The sequence below is a fragment of the Oncorhynchus tshawytscha genome, linkage group LG08 (genome assembly GCF_018296145.1).
Source record: "Oncorhynchus tshawytscha isolate Ot180627B linkage group LG08, Otsh_v2.0, whole genome shotgun sequence".
Lineage (NCBI taxonomy): Eukaryota > Metazoa > Chordata > Actinopteri > Salmoniformes > Salmonidae > Oncorhynchus > Oncorhynchus tshawytscha.
Window position 1 is genome coordinate 31,379,174 of NC_056436.1, and position 19,121 is coordinate 31,398,294.

The following is a 19,121-nucleotide window of genomic DNA, read 5'->3' on the forward strand; positions in this document are numbered from 1 at the left end:
AAAAATATCAGCTTTCTTCCTGCTGTTATCAATAACTAACTTATTTCTACAATTATCATTTACAATACAATACACGTATATTAAACCCCGAGGGGCAATTCGTTCAGGACTGACAGGGTTCTTCAGTAGGACAAACACACAGACAGTATAAAATATGAACACTTAAGGCATCAATTAAAAATGTATGGTGCAATTTTAAGTAAGTTAATTAAGCCCTGGAAGTTTACTATCTCTAGAAATGTGATACCTAGACGGTGCCATGTTAGCAAATAGACTAACAGAATTAGTATCGAATGTTGATTCTGGAGTATAATAAAAAATTAATTCACATTATGAGATTCCCTTTCTCTTTATTGACATCAAACAAGTATTTCTGGAAACGTGGACTTGGGCGACAGTGCTGCCAGGCGCGGTTCGAGATCTGCCTACTGCGTTCGTGCGTCCTGCTCTGACGTCATGAGACACTGATATGGCAATGCTACTGTTAGAAACATTCTAGTCTGTTTCAGACAGACAGCCTAAGCAACATCATGTCGTTGAGCTGGTCAGCAAAAGACCACAAGAGTTCTACAAATTCCCCCTCCAACCCAACCCAAGGGCTGAAGCGGCCACGGAATGACACAGGGAACAAAGTGACTGTGGTGCTCGGTGCGCAATGGGGAGATGAAGGCAAAGGAAAAGTCGTCGATTTACTGGCGACTCAGTCTGACCTTGTTTGCAGATGTCAGGTAATATCGTGTGCATATAATGCGATATTAATGTAACCTTGACATGCTTGAACTGACAAAAGTTATAACGCATTTTGATTGTGTGAAATTCATGACGTGTCTTTAGAAAAGTAATGTCTCAACATGCCTGAATCGGTGACTGTCAGTGTACTTTACAACCGTATGACAGGTGTGTGGCAGGCATTGGAAAAACCTTGAAATAGCTTACGGTTGTTATTATTTTGTTCAGTGGAGTGATGTTTCAGAACGTTTTTTGGCACGTAAATGTTTCATGTGATGTCCTCAGTAGGCTATAATGGAATTTAGGATAAATCTTGTTTTCTATTTTATCAATACAGGATATTAGTTTAAATGTCATTTTCAATAATTCAAACATGTATTTAGAAAACGGGGTGATATTACCAGTTCTTCAACACCACTTTGAATTGTTGACTTGACTGGAGTTGAAATTAAACGTTTTACCTTGGAATACTATTAAATGGTTAATTGTCCCTTTTTGAGACTTGTAACATGATCATTAAAAACTTGGAAGCATATTCTCTCAATGAGGAATCCATTCCTCACACATCACCTACTGTACCTGGACATTTTCTCTATCTGACCTATAGTAAACTGCTCAAATAGACCAAAGTACCAACAATATGGAAAAACTATAACTATTTCTTACAAATGAACGTCTAAAATCACACAGTAATGACAGGGAAAGGTAGCATAAGATCACAATTGGATCAATACTCATATTATTACAAAGGTGTATTAACATAAAGAGGGTGTTATAACTAGGTCACCCTACACTCTTAGTAAAAAAGGGTTACAAAGGGGTTCTGCGGCTGTCCCCATAGAAGAACCCTTTTTGGTTCCAGGTAGAACCCTTTTTGGTTCCAGGTAGAACTATTTTGGGTTCCAGGTAGAATATTCTGTGGAAAGGGTTCTACCTGGAACCAAAATGGGTTCTTCAAAGGGTTCTCCTATATTGGGACAGCCGAAGAACCCTTTTTGGTTCTAGATAGCACCTTTTCTCCTATGAGACTAACCTGAATGAAAATTATGTCAAAAATCAATCAAATGTATTTTATAAAGCAGTTTTTACCTCAGCAGTTGTCACAAAGTGCTTATACATAAAGCCAGCCTAAAACCCCAAAGAGTATGCAATGCAGATGTAGAAGCAGAGTGGCGAGGAAAAACTCCATAGAAAGGCAGGAACCTAAGAAGAAACCTTGAGGAGCCAGGTTTCGAGGGGTGGTGTGAGAGAGAGAGACTCATAGGCAAAGTTTCTCGTTGGCCAGCAAGGAAAAACTAAACTTGCTCAGAAGTGATATTTTGGGACACTTGCAGTGTAAAGGCCATTACACAGTTGTGTTGTACGCTCCATTGACAGCAAGTCACATCACTGAGCACTCTGTGTACTCCTTCAGCCAGCCCCACCCACTGCTGGTGAAGGGTCACATTCCCAGGGTGACTTGACATGTGAGAAGGCCAGGTCTTAGCCAGGGGGCAAGGAGTGGAGGGCCTGGCAGTCAAGTATGTTAAAATAGTTGGTAGGGGGGTAGCTTGGTGACAGGGGAGGGGGCTTAGACTCTATTATCCACTGATTCAGATAGGATGATGAATTTGCTCTGGATGTATGGCCAGTGGATGTCCTGGCTGTTTTATGTCCAAATTTTGCTATCCCATTACAAGTAACAGCCATTAATCAACTCAATAACTGTCCTTTTGTGATATCATGCCACTAGACTTTGTTGAAAGTGCCTGGATTGCCAAACACAATCTTGTTTTGATCTTCCAGGGTGGTAACAATGCAGGCCACACAGTGGTAGTAGAAGGCACAGAGTATGACTTCCACCTTCTCCCCAGTGGCATTATCAACCCCAAAAGCATATGTGTCATTGGTGAGTGTTTCTATCTTTATTACCATTTCCACTGGGAATGGTGACCCGAATGGGGAACTGTCTATATGTGCTCATTTATCCAGCATATGGTCCATTGTAGGTAATGGCGTAGTCATACACCTACCAGGCTTGTTTGAGGAGGCGGAGAAGAATGAGAAGAAAGGTAAATCAAGTATTTTTAGAAAAACAGTCAATACTGTAATTGTCAAGTTCGAGGAAACCATTACAGTCATTTTTTATTCTCCTTTCTCTGACCAGGTCTCAAAGGTTGGGAGAAGAGACTAATTGTCTCTGACAGAGCTCACCTCGGTATGTTTGTATTTTTCTGGTTTCACAAATGAAGCAAAGATTATATGTGCTATTTTAGTAGTGTGTGTTTATCTGCATAATGTATATCTTTGTATTGTGCTTAGAGAAAGGATGACATTTATTTTGCTTTGATTTTTCGACAGTGTTTGATTTCCACCAGGTTGTGGATGGAATTCAGGAGACCCAGCGACAAGCGACAGAGGGAAAGATGTAAGGGTAGGGAAGGCAATGGTTGCTTACATAGGGGACGGGAATACAATGGGTCACTGTCAATAGAGACTTCAGTCAAGTGGAAGGTAATCTAGCGGTTAGAGTGTTGGGCCAGTAACCGAAAGGTCGCTAGTTGAATCTCAAGCCGTCAAGGTGAACAATCTGTCGATGTGCCCTTGAGCATTGATAATGGCTGACTCTGGCCTTGACCCCACTTTCAGGGGGAGATGCAAAAACACATTTCCAATTCACTCGTGCATATTAATAGACACCTGTACATGTGTGAAATAGGACAAATAAGCACCCACCAAATTATTATTATAATCCCTTCCACAGCTGATGAAAAATTGCAGATTCTATTTTGTAAACCCCTCAGCTAAAACAGGTGTTTTTCCTCATGACAGTATTGGAACGACCAAGAAAGGCATTGGACCCACCTATACCAGCAAAGCATCTCGCATTGGACTGCGTGTCTGTGACCTTCTGGGAGACTTTAAAGAGTTCTCTACCAAGTATGCTTACTGCCAGACAGGACACAAAATAAACATCTAAACCTCACATACAACAAACATTTTGAGAGTCCAACATTGTGTCTCTCTTGAGACTTTGCTCTTGAACTAAATTGACCCACTGAAGTGAGCAGTAATAGACATTGAGATGATTTGGGGATTTCTTTCAGATTCAAGAACCTTGTTGCACAGTACCAGTCCATGTACTCATCCCTGACAGTTGATACTGATACTCAGCTGAAAAAACTGAAGGTATGTGGTAAATCCCCTCTGAATGAATAGTCATGGGCTACAGATATATTAGATCTATGAGACTGTTGTTTGTCTTGTATTGTGCAGGAGTATGGAGAGAGGTTACGGCCGATGGTGCGGGATGGAGTCTACTACATGTATGAGGCTCTTCATGGACCCCCAAAGAAAATTCTGGTGGAAGGGGCCAATGCTGCCCTCCTCGACATTGACTTTGGTAAGACATGTCATAGTCCCATTGAGGATCGTGCCAATGATGAGATGGACAGGGAAGTTTGATGGTTAAATGGACAACTCATCTCTATGTAAGTTTAAGTCCCACTTTCTCTCTTCCCTTTAGGCACATATCCTTTTGTGACCTCATCAAACTGCACTGTTGGTGGGGCTTGCACTGGTCTTGGCATCCCTCCCCTGAATATTGGTGAAGTGTATGGTGTATCAAAGGCCTACACCACCAGGGTAGGAATTGGTGCCTTCCCCACAGAACAGCTCAATGTAAGATCTCTTTCATCTACCTGGACATTTCTGACTCTTGCCTTACAGTAGCATCTCCTTACTGAGAGTAACGATTAAAGGGGAACAGCCAGAGCAAGACTTGAACCAGTGACCTTGAGTGAGAGTGTCCACTATCACCTGTGCCATAAAGGTGAAGGCCTCTTAGCAGAGGTTATACTGCATTTTGCAGTTTGATATTTACCGTGACTAAGTCACTCTCTTGCAGTTTCTTTAGACATTATGTTTTCTTTTGAGGTACAAGTAGAGTTGGATATGTATAGTAAGCCTAGTGTTTAAGGTCACATGACCCTCACACGCCTGGTCTCAAAATGCGCTGCCTCTGTGGCCAGCTCTCAGATTGTATGAGAGGTCTGTTAAAACACTATTTAGCTCTATTGCTGATCACATGTTCAAGGCCTAAATTTAGGCCAGAGTCAGGGTTCAAGATAGATTTACTGTCTGGTCTGGGGTTATGTTACCTAACATGAGAACTGCCCATGGAGCTGCTGTTCAACATGTTTCAGCTTGATCCCTCACTCCAACTGTAAATCTATTGGTTTACTAAGCATTTTATAACATTTTATTAATAAAACCATTAGGATTAGTACCCAAAAATGACTATTGATTAACCAAGTGATCTCGACACAGTGGAGCGGGTTGAGAGTTTCAAGTTCCTTAGTGTCCACATCACCAACGAATTATCATGGTCCAAACACACCAAGACAGTCGTGAAGAGGGCATGACAAAACCTTTTCCCCCTCGGGAGACTGAAAAGATTTGTCATGGGTCCCCAGATCCTCAAAAGGTTCTTCAGCTGCACCATCGAGAGTGTCCTGACCGATTGCATCACCGCATGGTATGGCAACTGCTTGGCATCTGACCGCAAGACACTACAGAGGGTAGTGCGTACAGCCCAGTACATTACTGGGGCCAAGCTTCCTGCCATCCAGGACCTATATGTTAGGCAGTGTCAGAGGAAAGCCCATAAAATTGTCAGAGACTCCAGTCACCCAAGTCATAGACTGTTTTCTCTGCTACCACACGGCAAGCGGTACTGGAGCGCTAAGTCTATGACCAAAAGGCTCCTTAACAGCTTCTACACCCAAGCCATAAGACTAATGAACAATTAATCAAATGACCACCAGACTATTACACTTCACCCCTACCTACATGTACAAATTACCTCAACTAACCTGTACCTCCGCACACTGACTCAGTACCGGTACCCCCTGTATATGGCCTCATTATTTATTTATTTGGTAAATATTTTCTTAACTCTTCTTGGAACTGCACTGTTGCTTAAGGGCTTGTAAGTAAGCATTTCACGGTACGCTCTACACTTGTTGTATTAGGCGCATGTGACAAATAAAGTTTGATTTGATTCTAGATAACTGTGTCTGTTTTGTGCAGGCAACAGGTGAGCTGCTGCAGACGAGAGGTCATGAGGTGGGCGTGACAACGGGCAGGAAACGTCGCTGTGGCTGGCTGGACCTGGTCATCCTGAGATACGCCCACATGATCAATGGCTTCACTGCGTGAGTGGATAGGACTAAAATATCACCCCCTATGAAGTCTTTATCTGACTGGTTCAATGTACTGTCGCTGCCTGTGAATGCTAGTCTGAATGTAATTCATGTAGTAGTTTTCCTCTCTTTTCTCAAATGTGTTAAACAAATAACATTGTTTCCTAACAGCATTGCTTTGACAAAACTTGACATCCTTGATGTGCTGGATGAGATCAAAGTAGGAGTGGCCTACAAAATCAATGGCAAAAGAATTCCCCATTTCCCAGGTATGCTCTCTACATTCAACTGTATTGATTGATTAAGAAGTAGGCCTACTTGTACCAGACTAGGCCAACACTGTAAAAGAGACATTCATTAAGTATTTTCTCAACAAACATTTGATTTCTCTTCGGATTATTAATTATCGTCTACCTTCATTCACATAGCTAACATGGAGCTGTTGCACAAAGTGGAGGTAGAGTATGAGACCTTCCCAGGCTGGAAGAGTGATACATCTGCAGCTAGGAAGTGGAATGATCTCCCCCAGAAGGCTCAGAACTACATCCGCTTTGTGGAGAACCACATTGGAGTACCCAGTAAGTTACATGCAGGATACAGGGAGTTCCTGCTGACAGCAGGCTAGTCTTCAGTAGGGCACAAACTGAAAACAAAAATAAGCCTTCTTATTGAACAAATAGGCATATAGGCCATAGTAGTATCTCCTCCATTTCACCACATTTCAAAATATGTTATTCAGTGGAATGCCTACTGAAGGTGACCCAGTTTTACCAGCTACAACCATACCACAGTCCAGCATACTGACCACTGAATGGGAAACTGAAGAGCCTTGGTACAGGGACATGGCTTCAATGTGCCAGTGGGGGGCAGTATTGGCTATATTATAACATGTACCTAATTCTGAAAGAATGATACTAGTCTAGTGTAAAGGTTTTTGGGATTTGTGAGTGTTTTTTGACATGTCCTTTGTAATTTCTCTCTACAGTTAAGTGGGTCGGCGTCGGAAAGTCCAGAGAGTGCATGATCCAGATGTTCTAGAGACTTTTCCTTTTCTCTCCCCAAGATGGATGCACATGGATGGATGAGATGTGGCTTGATGTGACATATGTTTACAACCCTCAAACTATCTAATATTCTGTAGAACCTGTTGCCAACAGATACATGTAGCCTTGAAACAATGTTGAGTGGAAACGTTGGTAACTTTACATCTATCTGTGTTGCATCAGTAAATTGCCTTGTCATGATGTCTGTCAGAAAGTCCTACAGTATGACTGAGCCATGTGTAAATCTTACCTTGTGCCACACAACAACCCTGAAAGAAAAAAACACACCCAATAACTTTTCCTCCTGAGTAATGTTAACTGCCTTATGTTTTTGGTCTTCTTTAGGGATTGATCAAAATCTACATAACGTGTACCTGGAGAAAATGGGGGAGGGTAATGCTTTTTCAATTTCAGTCAAGGGGAGAGCTTTGTATTTTTTTTTAAATCTAGTCCAGGGGAGGATCATGTAATTTGTAATTGATGAAATGTCTATATTTCTCAGTGTTTTAGAATGAGTTGCTTGTTAGGCTATATATATCGGTGTGTGCCCGATGCCGCCCCTCAACCCTGATTCTCCGCTGGGGGCGCAATATCAAGTGCGTCTATAGGCTATTTAGTGTGGTCTCAATCAAAAGAGCCATAGCTTATTGGCTATAGGCTATGAATTGCATGCTCGGAGAAGCACAGAGCAAAGTTATATTTTTAAGAAAACTGCTGGGATGGTGTAAATGAAACTAGGCTGCATTACACACTGCAATGGGTTTTTCCACCCTGAGCCCCGGCCTGCTCTGCTCTTGCTGATCAAAAACATCTTTGTGTGCTGCCTAACCAGTGGCTGTTCAGTGTAGGACTATGGTGGCAGTTTAAAAGGAGAGTCAAAGGTCTCTTGCAAACATAATATATTTTTTATATTGGGCCTAGTCCAAACAATGCACTTGCGTGCAGACTAGCCTATAACCTATGTTCTGTTCAGCTTGAGAAGGAGAGCTTGAAGATGAGGAGGAGGACCGGAGGTCAACTTTGATAGCTTGCTATATATGGGGATATCATTGGTAGTTGTTTAGTTTCTTTGACTTTCAGAACCTGAGCTGCAACCTTCTATAGTCAAGGAGACAAAAAAAAAGACTTTGCTTGGGAAGAAATGTAATTCTGTCACTATCAATTAAGCTATTCACTTTCTGTACAATAGAAGATATTTAATCGCAGACAGTTTTTAGGGAAGAGTAGGCAGCAGTAAATATGACATGTTTCTGTGTCTGTAGGCTTACTCTCTCTTGGGTGGAAAGTTAGGCCTAACTTTTGAAAGTACAATGCTCTGATTGCTGCCGACCTGGTCTTGGAGCATTTCGTATTATTCTGTACGTAAATCCGAGACACTCCATTTCGTATGATATGTTACGTTTCGTATGGTATGTATTAATTTGCTAGGCTTGCGGTTAGGCTTACGGTCTGGGTTAACTTTAGGAGTTAGGTCAAATGGTTAGGGTTAGGGGAAAGGTTAGCTAAAGGGTCAAGGGACAGGTTGGTTAACATGCTGAGTAGTTGCAAAGTTGCTAAGTAGGTAAAATTGTCCGTGTTGAGATTATAAGCCTACCCAACCACCCTAATTTCATTTTTGCCGTAACTAACCATCTGTTTTATGTAACCATACCGAACATAAAATATCATACTAATTTGTGTGTCTCGGGTTTACGTTTACTATGTTATGTTTAGTCTACAAGACCAGGCTGCAACTTGATGTCTCAGATTTTTTATTTGCAAACAGGGACAGTTTCGTTGTAAACATTATAAAATGATCACATAGGCTTAGCTCTCTGTCCATTCTTAGCCTGTCATTTTGGTAATTTGTGTGTATTAAAAAAAGATTCTGCTAATGTGTAAAATGATGTAAAATTGCATGACATTTTTTATAAAAGGCCATTTTTATTCTCTGACTTGCAAGTAAGATGACAGATTCATGCAATGTGTTCACTATGAAGGGGATCTTTCCACCCCTTTTCTTGTCTAAACGGTGGTCTGCGAACCCACAACCTTCTGGCCCGCAGCCCTTTACGCTATCAAATTTCCTGCGTTGCCATGTAAGACTTACAGGAGGAAGGACATTTTCTAATAATGGATATCTAAGGTGCTGGTCTGTCCAAGCTTGAGGGTAAATGGTAGACAAGTTTTCAGCCATCCACTTTATGTTTGAATTATTATTTGGGGTTTAGGGGAGGGTCACTTTTTTTGCAAGTGTTCAGGTAGAGTTAAGGGAGGGCCATCGATTGTCATTTCAGAGCGGTTTGATTTATTTCCATGTAACCCTTATTAAAAATAAAGTTCACTCCTTTACACATTTATTACACCCGCAGACACCATATATTTTGTATCACCAAGTTGTCTGTTTGCATAATAAACAAGTTCAGGAGTGAAAGAGTGCGATAAATAATTGGAATCCTTGTTAAAGATGCAGTCCGGGATCTTAAGCACTGACAAATTTGGAACATATTGTATGATCTTAAGAATTGCACACAAAAAAGGATGCAACATATCATGAGAAATGGACGACATATGCTGTGTTCTTAACCAAGTAGGAAGTGGGAATTTACCGCTATACAGTAGAGTAAAGACTAAATCAAATAAAATGTTATTGGTTGGGTACACATACACTACATGACCAAAGATATGTGGACTCCTGCTCTTCGAACATCTCATTCCAGAATCATGGGCTTTAATTCGGGGAAGGCTTTCCACTAGATTTTGGAACATTGCTGCGGGATTTGCTTCCATTCAGCCACAAAAGTATTAGTGAGGTCGGCACTGATGTTGGGCGATTAGGCCTAGCTCGCAGTTGGAGTTACAATTCATCCCAAAGGTGTTCGACGGGGTTGAGGTCAGGGCTCTGTGCAGGCCAGTCAAATTCTTCCACAACAATATCGACAAACCATTTCTGTATGGACCTTGCTTTGTGCACGGAGCATTATCATGCTGAAACAGGAAAGGGCCTTCCCAAAACTGTTGCCACAAAGTTGGAAGCACAGAATCATCTAGCATGTCATTGTATGCTGTAGAGTTACGTTTTCCCTTCACTGGAACTAAGGGGCCTAGACCGAACCATGAAATACAGCCTCAGACCATTATTTATCCTCCACCAAACTTTACAGTTGGCACTATGCATTCAGGCAAATAGCGTTCTCCTGGCATCCGTCAAACCCAGATTCTGCAAGATGGTAAAGCATGATTCATCATTCCAGAGAAGCGTTTCCACTGCTCCAGAGTCCAATGGCGGCAAGCTTTACACAAGTCCAGCCGACGCTTGCCATTGTGCATGGTGACCTTAGGCTTGTGTCCGGCTGCTCGTGCATGGAGCTCCCGACGAAGTTGCTTCCAGAGGCAGTTTGGAACTCGGTAGGGAGTGTTGCAACCGAGGACAGATGATCTTTATGCACTGTGTTTCTGCACTCAGTCCCATTCTGAGAGCTTATGCGGCCTACCACTTCGCGGCTGAGCCGTTGTTGCTCCTAGATGTTTCCACTTCACAATGACAGCACTTAAAGTTGACCAGGGAAGCTCTAGCAGGGCAGAAATTGGATGAACTGACTTGTTGGAAAGTTGGCATCAAATGATGGTTCCACATTGAAAGTCACTGAGCTCTTCAGTAAGGCCATTCTACTGCCAATATTTGTCTATGGAGATTACACGGCTGTGTGCTCAATTTATGCACCTGTCAGCGATGGGTGTGTCTGACATAGCCAAATCCACTAATTTGAAGGAGTGTCCACATACTTTTTTATATATAGTGTATTTGCAGATGTTATCGCAGGTGCAGCAAAATGCCTGTTTTTAGCTCCAACAATGCAGTAATACAGTAATAGATGGATAAAACCCATTCTGACAGTGCAGCAATGTCTAACAAGTAATATCTAACAATTTCACAACAAATACCCAATACACACACATCTAAGTAAAGGAATGGAATTAAGAATATATAAATATATGGACGAGCAATGTCAAAGCGTCATAGACTAAGATGCAGTAGATAGTATAGAATACAACATATACATATGAGATGAGTAATGCAAGATATGTAAACATTATTAAAGTTACATTATTAAGGTGACTAGTGGCCAATGATTTCAAGTGTGTGTATGTAGGCAGTAGCCTCTCTGTGCTAGTGATGACTATTCAACCGTCTGATGGCCTTGAGATAGAAGCTGTTTTTCTGTCTCTAGGTCCCAGCTTTGTTGCACCTGTACTGACCTTGCCTTCTGGATGATGGCGGGGTGAACGGGCAGTGGCTCGGGTGGTTGTTGTCCTTTATGATATTTTTGGCCTTCCTGTGACATCGGGCGCCGTAGGTGTCCTGGAGGGCAGGTAGTTTGCTCTCGGTGATGTGTTGTGCAGACCACACCACCCTTTGGAGAGCCATGTGGTTGTGGGCAGTGCAGTTTCTGTCCCAGGCGGTGATGCAGCCTGACAGGATGCTCTCAAGTGTGCATCTGTAAAAGTTTGTGAGGGTTTTAGGTGGCAAGCCAAATTTCACAATCATCTCTTTTGTTTCGTTGACGTTGAGTGAGAGGACACCACACTTTCCTGACACTACACTCCCAGTGGCCTCACCTCCTCCCTGCAGGCTGTCTAGTCGTTGTTGGTAATCAAGCCTACTACTGTTGTGTCGTCTGCAAACTTGCTGATTGTGTTTGAGGCGTGCATGGCCACACAATCATGAGTGAACAGGGAGTACAGGTGGGGCTGAACACGCACCCTTGTGGGGCCCCAGTGTTGAGGATTAGGGAAGTGGAGGTGTTGTTTTCTACTTTTACCACCTGGGGGCAGCCCATCAGGAAGTCCAGGACCCAATTGCACAGGGCGGGATCCAGATCCTTGATATATGTCCTATTATTGCGTCTGTGAGCGTACTGAGACATGTACATTTTGAGGTAGTCCATTTTCTTATTTTACTACTTCTATGAGTTTGTAAACAAACTGAAAGGGTGCATACTGCCAGAGTGTGTTGTTTGAAGAGGTGTGAAGCCAAGCATGGTGATTTACTGCCACCTACAGTTATGGAATGTTTGCTCATGAGTATAATTCATTGGCTGAACCCTTCTTGATAACCCAGATTGAATGATTTGATCCTTCTTTCAACAATAGGATGTCCCACCCAGTTGACTTTTTTTAAATGGTGAAACCCTTAATGGCAACATCCATACCAAAACGGGTTTTATCCAACTACAGTCCTCTAACTCTATGGTGGTAAATTCCCACGTCTCTTGGTTATGAACACGGCATTAGTACACCATTGTGCACAATTTCCGGGGATTCACTTTGGCTTGTGAGCAGTACTTTCAAAACTATTGGTTGAAATTATCCAAAACCTCTGGGGCATCTTTTAACTAGACAACCAGTTCTTATATCCTTTAGCCATACCCTTATCCTACTTCTCCTCTGTTCCTCTGGTGATGTAGAGGTTAACCCAGGCCCTGTAGCCCCCAGTTCCACTCCTATTCCAAAGGCGCTATCATTTGTTGACTTCTGTAACCGTAAAAGCCTTGGTTTCATGCATGTTAACATCAGAAGCCTCCTCCCTAAGTTTGTTTTGTTCACTGCTTTAGCACACACCGCCAACCCTGATGTCCTAGCCGTGTTTGTATCCTGGCATAAGTAGACCACCAAAAATTCTGACATTTTCATCCCCAACTACAACATTTTCCGCCAAGATAGAACTGCCAAAGGGGGTGGAGTTGCAATCTACTGCAGCGATAGCCTACAAAGTTCTGTCATGCTATCCAGGTCTGTGCCCAAACCCCCCATTTATCTTCAGAGTTTGTACTGTTAGGTGACCTAAACTGGGATATGCTTAACACCCTGGCTGTCCTACAATCAAAGCTAGATGCCCTCAATCTCACACAAATTATCATGGAACCTACCAGGTACAACCCTAAATCCGTAAACATGAGCACCCTCATAGATATCATCCTGACCAACCTGCCCTCTAAGTACACCTCTGCTGTCTTCAACCAGGATCTCAGCAATCACTGCCTCATTGCCTGTGTCCGTAATGGGTCGGCGGTCAAATGACCACCCCCATCACTGTCAAACGCTTCCTAAAACACTTCAGCAAGCAGGCCTTTCTAATCGACCTGGCCCGGGTATCCTGGAAGGATATTGACCTCTTTTCGTCAGTAGAGGATGCCTGGTTATTCTTTAAAAGTGCTTTCCTCACCATCTAAAATAAGCATGCCCCATTAAATTGTTTTTGAACTAACAACAGATATAGCCCTTGGTGCACTCCAGACCTGGCTGCCCTTGACCAGCAAAAAAATATCTGTTGGCGTAATGCATTAGCATCGTATAGCCCCACAATATGCAACTTTTCACAACTTTTCAGGGAAGTTAGGAACCAATATATACAGGCAGTTAGCAAAGGCTAGCTTTTTCAAACAGAAATTTGCATCCTATAGTACAAACTTCAAAAAGGTCTGGGACACTAAAGTCCATGGAGAATAAGAGCACCTCCTCCCAACTGCCCACTCCACTGAGGCTAGGAAACACTGTCACCACCGATAAATCTTTCGAATCTCACCGTACATTCGCTATGCAATCTGGTTTCCGAGCTGGTCATGGGTGCACCTCAGCCACGCGCAAGGTCCTAAACGATATCATAACCGCCATCGATAAAAGACAATACTGTGCAGCCGTATTCATCGACCTGGCCAAGGCTTTCGACTCTGTCAATCGCTGCATTCTTATCGTTAGACTCATCAGCCTTGGTTTCTCAAATGACTGCCTCGCCTGGTTCACCAACTACTTCTCAGATAGAGATCAGTGTGTCAAATTGGAGGGCCTGTTGTCTGGACCTCTGGCAGTCTCTATGGGGGTGCCATAGGGTTCAATTCTCGGGCAGACTCTTTTCTCTGTATACATCAATGATGTCAGACGACACCATTCTGTATGCTTCTGGCCCTTCTTTGGACACTGTGTTAACAAACCTCCAAATGAGTTTGAATGCTATATAACACTTCCATGGCCTCCAACTGCTCTTAAATGCAAGTAAAACTAAATGCATGCTCTTCAACTGATCGCTGCCCGCACCCGCCCGCCCGTCTAGCATCACTACTCTGGACGGTTCTGACTTAGAATATGTGAACAACTACAAATACCTAGGTGTCTGGTTAGACTGTAAACTCTCCTTCCAGACTCACATTAAGCATCTCCAATCAAAAATTAAATCTAGAATCGGCTTCCAATTTCACAACAAAGCATCCTTCACTCATGCTGCCAAACATACCCTCGTAAAGCTGACTATCCTACCGATCCTTGACTTTGGCGATGTCATTTACAAAATAGCCTACAACACTCTACTCAACAAATTGGATGCAGTCTATCACAGTGCCATCCGTTTTGTCACAAAAGCCCCATATACTACCCACCACTGTGACCTGTATGCTCTCGTTGGCTGGCCCTCGCTTCATATTCATTGCCAAACCCACTGGCTCCAGGTCATCTATAAGTCTTTGCTAGGTAAAGCCGCCCCTTATCTCAGCTCACTGGTCACCATAGCAGCACCCACCTGTAGCAAGCGCTCCAGCGGGTATACAGTGCCTTGCGAAAGTATTCGGCCCCCTTGAACTTTGCGACCTTTTGCCACATTTCAGGCTTCAAACATAAAGATATAAAACTGTATTTTTTTGTGAAGAATCAACAACAAGTGGGACACAATCATGAAGTGGAACGACATTTATTGGATATTTCAAACTTTTTTAACAAATCAAAAACTGAAAAATTGGGCGTGCAAAATTATTCAGCCCCCTTAAGTTAATACTTTGTAGCGCCACCTTTTGCTGCGATTACAGCTGTAAGTTGCTTGAGGTATGTCTCTATCAGTTTTGCACATCGAGAGACTGAAATTTTTTCCCATTCCTCATTGCAAAACAGCTCGGGCTCAGTGAGGTTGGATGGAGAGCATTTGTGAACAGCAGTTTTCAGTTCTTTCCACAGATTCTCGATTGGATTCAGGTCTGGACTTTGACTTGGCCATTCTAACACCTGGATATGTTTATTTTTGAACCATTCCATTGTAGATTTTGCTTTATGTTTTGGATCATTGTCTTGTTGGAAGACAAATCTCCGTCCCAGTCTCAGGTCTTTTGCAGACTCCATCAGGTTTTCTTCCAGAATGGTCCTGTATTTGGCTCCATCCATCTTCCCATCAATTTTAACCATCTTCCCTGTCCCTGCTGAAGAAAAGCAGGCCCAAACATGATGCTGCCACCACCATGTTTGACAGTGGGGATGGTGTGTTCAGGGTGATGAGCTGTGTTGCTTTTACGCCAAACATAACGTTTTGCATTGTTGCCAAAAAGTTCAATTTTGGTTTCATCTGACCAGAGCACCTTCTTCCACATGTTTGGTGTGTCTCCCAGGTGGCTTGTGGCAAACTTTAAACGACACTTTTTATGGATATCTTTAAGAAATGGCTTTCTTCTTGCCACTCTTCCATAAAGGCCAGATTTGTGCAATATACGACTGATTGTTGTCCTATGGACAGAGTCTCCCACCTCAGCTGTAGATCTCTGCAGTTCATCCAGAGTGATCATGGGCCTCTTGGCTGCATCTCTGATCAGTCTTCTCCTTGTATGAGCTGAAAGTTTAGAGGGACGGCCAGGTCTTGGTAGATTTGCAGTGGTCTGATACTCCTTCCATTTCAATATTATCGCTTGCACAGTGCTCCTTGGGATGTTTAAAGCTTGGGAAATCTTTTTGTATCCAAATCCGGCTTTAAACTTCTTCACAACAGTATCTCGGACCTGCCTGGTGTGTTCCTTGTTCTTCATGATGCTCTCTGCGCTTTTAACGGACCTCTGAGACTATCACAGTGCAGGTGCATTTATACGGAGACTTGATTACACACAGGTGGATTTTATTTATCATCATTAGTCATTTAGGTCAACATTGGATCATTCAGAGATCCTCACTGAACTTCTGGAGAGAGTTTGCTGCACTGAAAGTAAAGGGGCTGAATAATTTTGCACGCCCAATTTTTCAGTTTTTGATTTGTTAAAAAAGTTTGAAATATCCAATAAATGTCGTTCCACTTCATGATTGTGTCCCACTTGTTGTTGATTCTTCACAAAAAAATACAGTTTTATATCTTTATGTTTGAAGCCTGAAATGTGGCAAAAGGTCGCAAAGTTCAAGGGGGCCGAATACTTTCGCAAGGCACTGTATTTCACTAGTCACCCCCAATGCCAACTACTCCTTTGGCTGCCTTTCCTTCCAGTTCTCAGCTGCCAAAGACTGGAACTACTTGCAAAAATCACTGAGGCTGGAGACTCATATCTCCCTCACTAACTTTAAGCATCAGCTGTCAGAGCAGCTTACTGATCATTGCACTTGTACATAGTCCATCTGTAAATAGCCCACCCAACTTCCTCATCCCGTTACTGTTATTTATTTTTTGCTCCTTTGCACCCCAGTATCTCTACTTCCACATTCATCTCCTGCACATCTATCACACCAGTGTTTAATTGCTAAATTGAAATTATTTCGCCACTATGGCCTATTCATTGCCTTACCTCCCTAATCTTACTACATTTGCACACAGTGTATATAGACTTTTCTATTGTGTTATTGACTGTACATTTGTTTATCCCATGTGTTCCTCTGTGTTGTTTGTGTCGCATTGCTTTGCTCTTGGCCAGGTCGCAGTTGTAAATGAGAACTTGTTCTCAACTGGCCTACCTGGTTAAATAAAGGTGAAATTAAAACAAATGTAAAAAATGCAAGTAATTGTATTGTAGGCTAATATGGGATATGATTTGTTTTTACAACAATTTCATAAACACCTGACAAAGCATAAATTGATGAGAAGCTACCTGTCAGAATCTCCCTATGAGAGGTGGGTGTGAAGTCAGGCGCAGGAGAGCAAGAATTCCAAGAAGGGCGTTTTATTACTGGTCCACCAACACAACAAGTACAGGACCACAAAAGCAGCCACAAGAAAAAGGAACGCAGTCTAGTAAAAAACGGAACACGCTCCTCTACTAAACTAACGTGCGGGAAAAACAGTCCCGTGAAAATAAACCTGCTTAACAGTAACATACCGCAAGCCAACAACATTAACACACACAATCCCGCACAAAATCTAGCGGGTAGGGCGAGATTAAATACCCCACTGATCAATTTAAACTAGACACAGGTGAACACAAGACAGACAAAACCAAACGAAAAAGAAAAGGGATCGGTGGCAGCTAGTAGGCCGGCGACGACGCCAGCCGAGCGCCGCCCGAACAGGGAGAGGAGTCACCTTCCGTGGTGGTCGTGACACTACCTCACTGGAACCTTTAAAATAAAACTTCTATGATAGCTACATGCCCTGGTTTTCAATACAAATGTAGTGCATTGATGAATGATATTCTGGATATTATATAGCTTCAAATATATGTATATTTGAAACAATGAGTAGTCTACATTTACATGCACACAAATAATTAGATATTAAACTGATGATGGCAGAGTATGGAAATACTAATGTAAACCGTTCCGTGGAATTCAGGAAACAGCAGAGGGAGCAGCCCCCTACCCACATCGACGGGAAAGTAGTGGAGAAGGTGGAAAGTTTTAAGTTCCTCGGTGTACACATCACGGACAAACTGAAATGGTCCACCCACACGGACAGTGTGGTGAAGAAGGTGCAGCAGCGCCTCTTCAACCTCAGGAGGCTGAAGAAATTCGTCTTGTCACCAAAAACATTCACAAACTTTTACAGATGCACAATCGAGAGCATCCTGTCGGGCTGTATCACCGCCTGGTACGGCAACTGCTCCACCCACAACCGTAAGGCTCTCCAGAGGGTAGTGAGGTCTGCACAACGCATCACCGGGGGCAAACTACCTGCCCTCCAGGACACCTACACCACCCGATGTCACAGGAAGGTCAAAAAGATCATCAAGGACAACAACCACCCGAGCCACTGCCTGTTCACCCCTCTATCATCCAGAAGGCGAGGTCATTACAGGTGCATCAAAGCGGGGACCGACAGACTGAAAAACAGCTTCTATCTCAAGGCCATCAGACTGTTAAACAGCCATCACTAACATTGAGTGGCTGACTCATCTCTAGCCACTATAATAATGAAAAATGTATGCAATAAATGTATCCCTAGCCACTTTAAACAATACCAGTTTATATAATGTTTACATATCCTACATGACTCATCTCATATGTATATACTGTACTCTATACCATCTACAGCATCTTGCCTATGCTTTTCGCCCATCACTCATTCATATATTTTTATGTACATATTCTTATTCATTCCTTTACACTTGTGTGTATAAGGTAGTTGTGAAATTGTTAGGTTAGATTGCTTGTTAGATATTACTGCATGGTCGGAACTAGAAGCACAAGCATTTCGCTACACTCGCATTAACATCTGCTAACCATGTGTGTGACAAATAAATTTGATTTGATTTAAACACCTTACTCTGCAAATCTTAACTGGTGAAAGGTTAAAATCTTAGTAAGCATATGCCGATTAAACACCTGGTTTTCTGAGCAACGTTTTGAATTATTAGGACATGTAAACAGCTTAAATCGGTGTTCCAGCAGTGTATTATTATTATTATAATATATTTTTATTTTAAACATACAATCTACCTGTGAAGCCGCTCAACATTTACATTATGTTCATCTAGCAGACACGCCCATCCAGAGTGACCCACAGAAACAATCATGCTCAAGCGCCCTACCCAAATATCCTAGACATCGACAGATCCCGCACCCAGTCTATTCGGGGACCTGAACCAGCGACCTCTCGTCCACCGGCCCAACGGTCCCAACCGCCAGACCACCAACCATCCAAGATCCGCACCCACAGTTCCTCCGAGAGCTACCCCCCAACCAACCAAGAGCCCCCGAAAAACATGCCCCTCAATTCCCCATCCCCAAACCCTCCCAATCTCCACCCCTCCAACCAAAACAAACACACCCGATGTGCCAACAACCAACAAAAAGAACAAAATAGAAAAAAATACTTGAATAAAGGAAAACAACAACAGAAAACAACAATGCAAAAACAAAAGACATCAAGGACAGCTGTGGATTTGATCTGCGAGTGTGCTAGCCGAGCGAGCCTCCCTCTTATTATCAGTGGAGTGAGTTCGTGAAAAACGGAAAGTATTGT

At 42.7% G+C, this 19,121-nt stretch overlaps 1 protein-coding gene across 1 annotated transcript; it reads left to right on the forward strand.

Annotated features, from left to right (window-relative positions):
• Positions 1–483: 483 nt before the first annotated feature.
• On the forward strand, positions 484–9,278 carry LOC112256643 (adenylosuccinate synthetase isozyme 1 C). Its single transcript, XM_024430034.2, has 13 exons — positions 484–728; positions 2,515–2,617; positions 2,718–2,780; positions 2,876–2,926; positions 3,070–3,136; positions 3,541–3,648; positions 3,816–3,897; positions 3,985–4,111; positions 4,235–4,389; positions 5,800–5,924; positions 6,084–6,181; positions 6,341–6,490; positions 6,898–9,278. Exons 1-13 carry the CDS (start codon positions 531–533, stop codon positions 6,948–6,950), a joined length of 1,380 nt encoding a protein of 459 aa, XP_024285802.1. The 5' UTR covers positions 484–530; the 3' UTR covers positions 6,951–9,278.
• Positions 9,279–19,121: the final 9,843 nt, after the last annotated feature.

Excerpts from the sequence above, each read along its gene's own strand:
- LOC112256643 (XM_024430034.2), top strand. The coding sequence starts at position 531 with ATGTCGTTGAGCTGGTCAGCAAAAGACCACAAGAGTTCTACAAATTCC. Across the intron at positions 3,898-3,984 it reads CTCAGCTGAAAAAACTGAAG|GAGTATGGAGAGAGGTTACG; the intron begins GTATGTGGTAAA and ends TGTATTGTGCAG. Across the intron at positions 6,491-6,897 it reads GAACCACATTGGAGTACCCA|TTAAGTGGGTCGGCGTCGGA; the intron begins GTAAGTTACATG and ends TTCTCTCTACAG.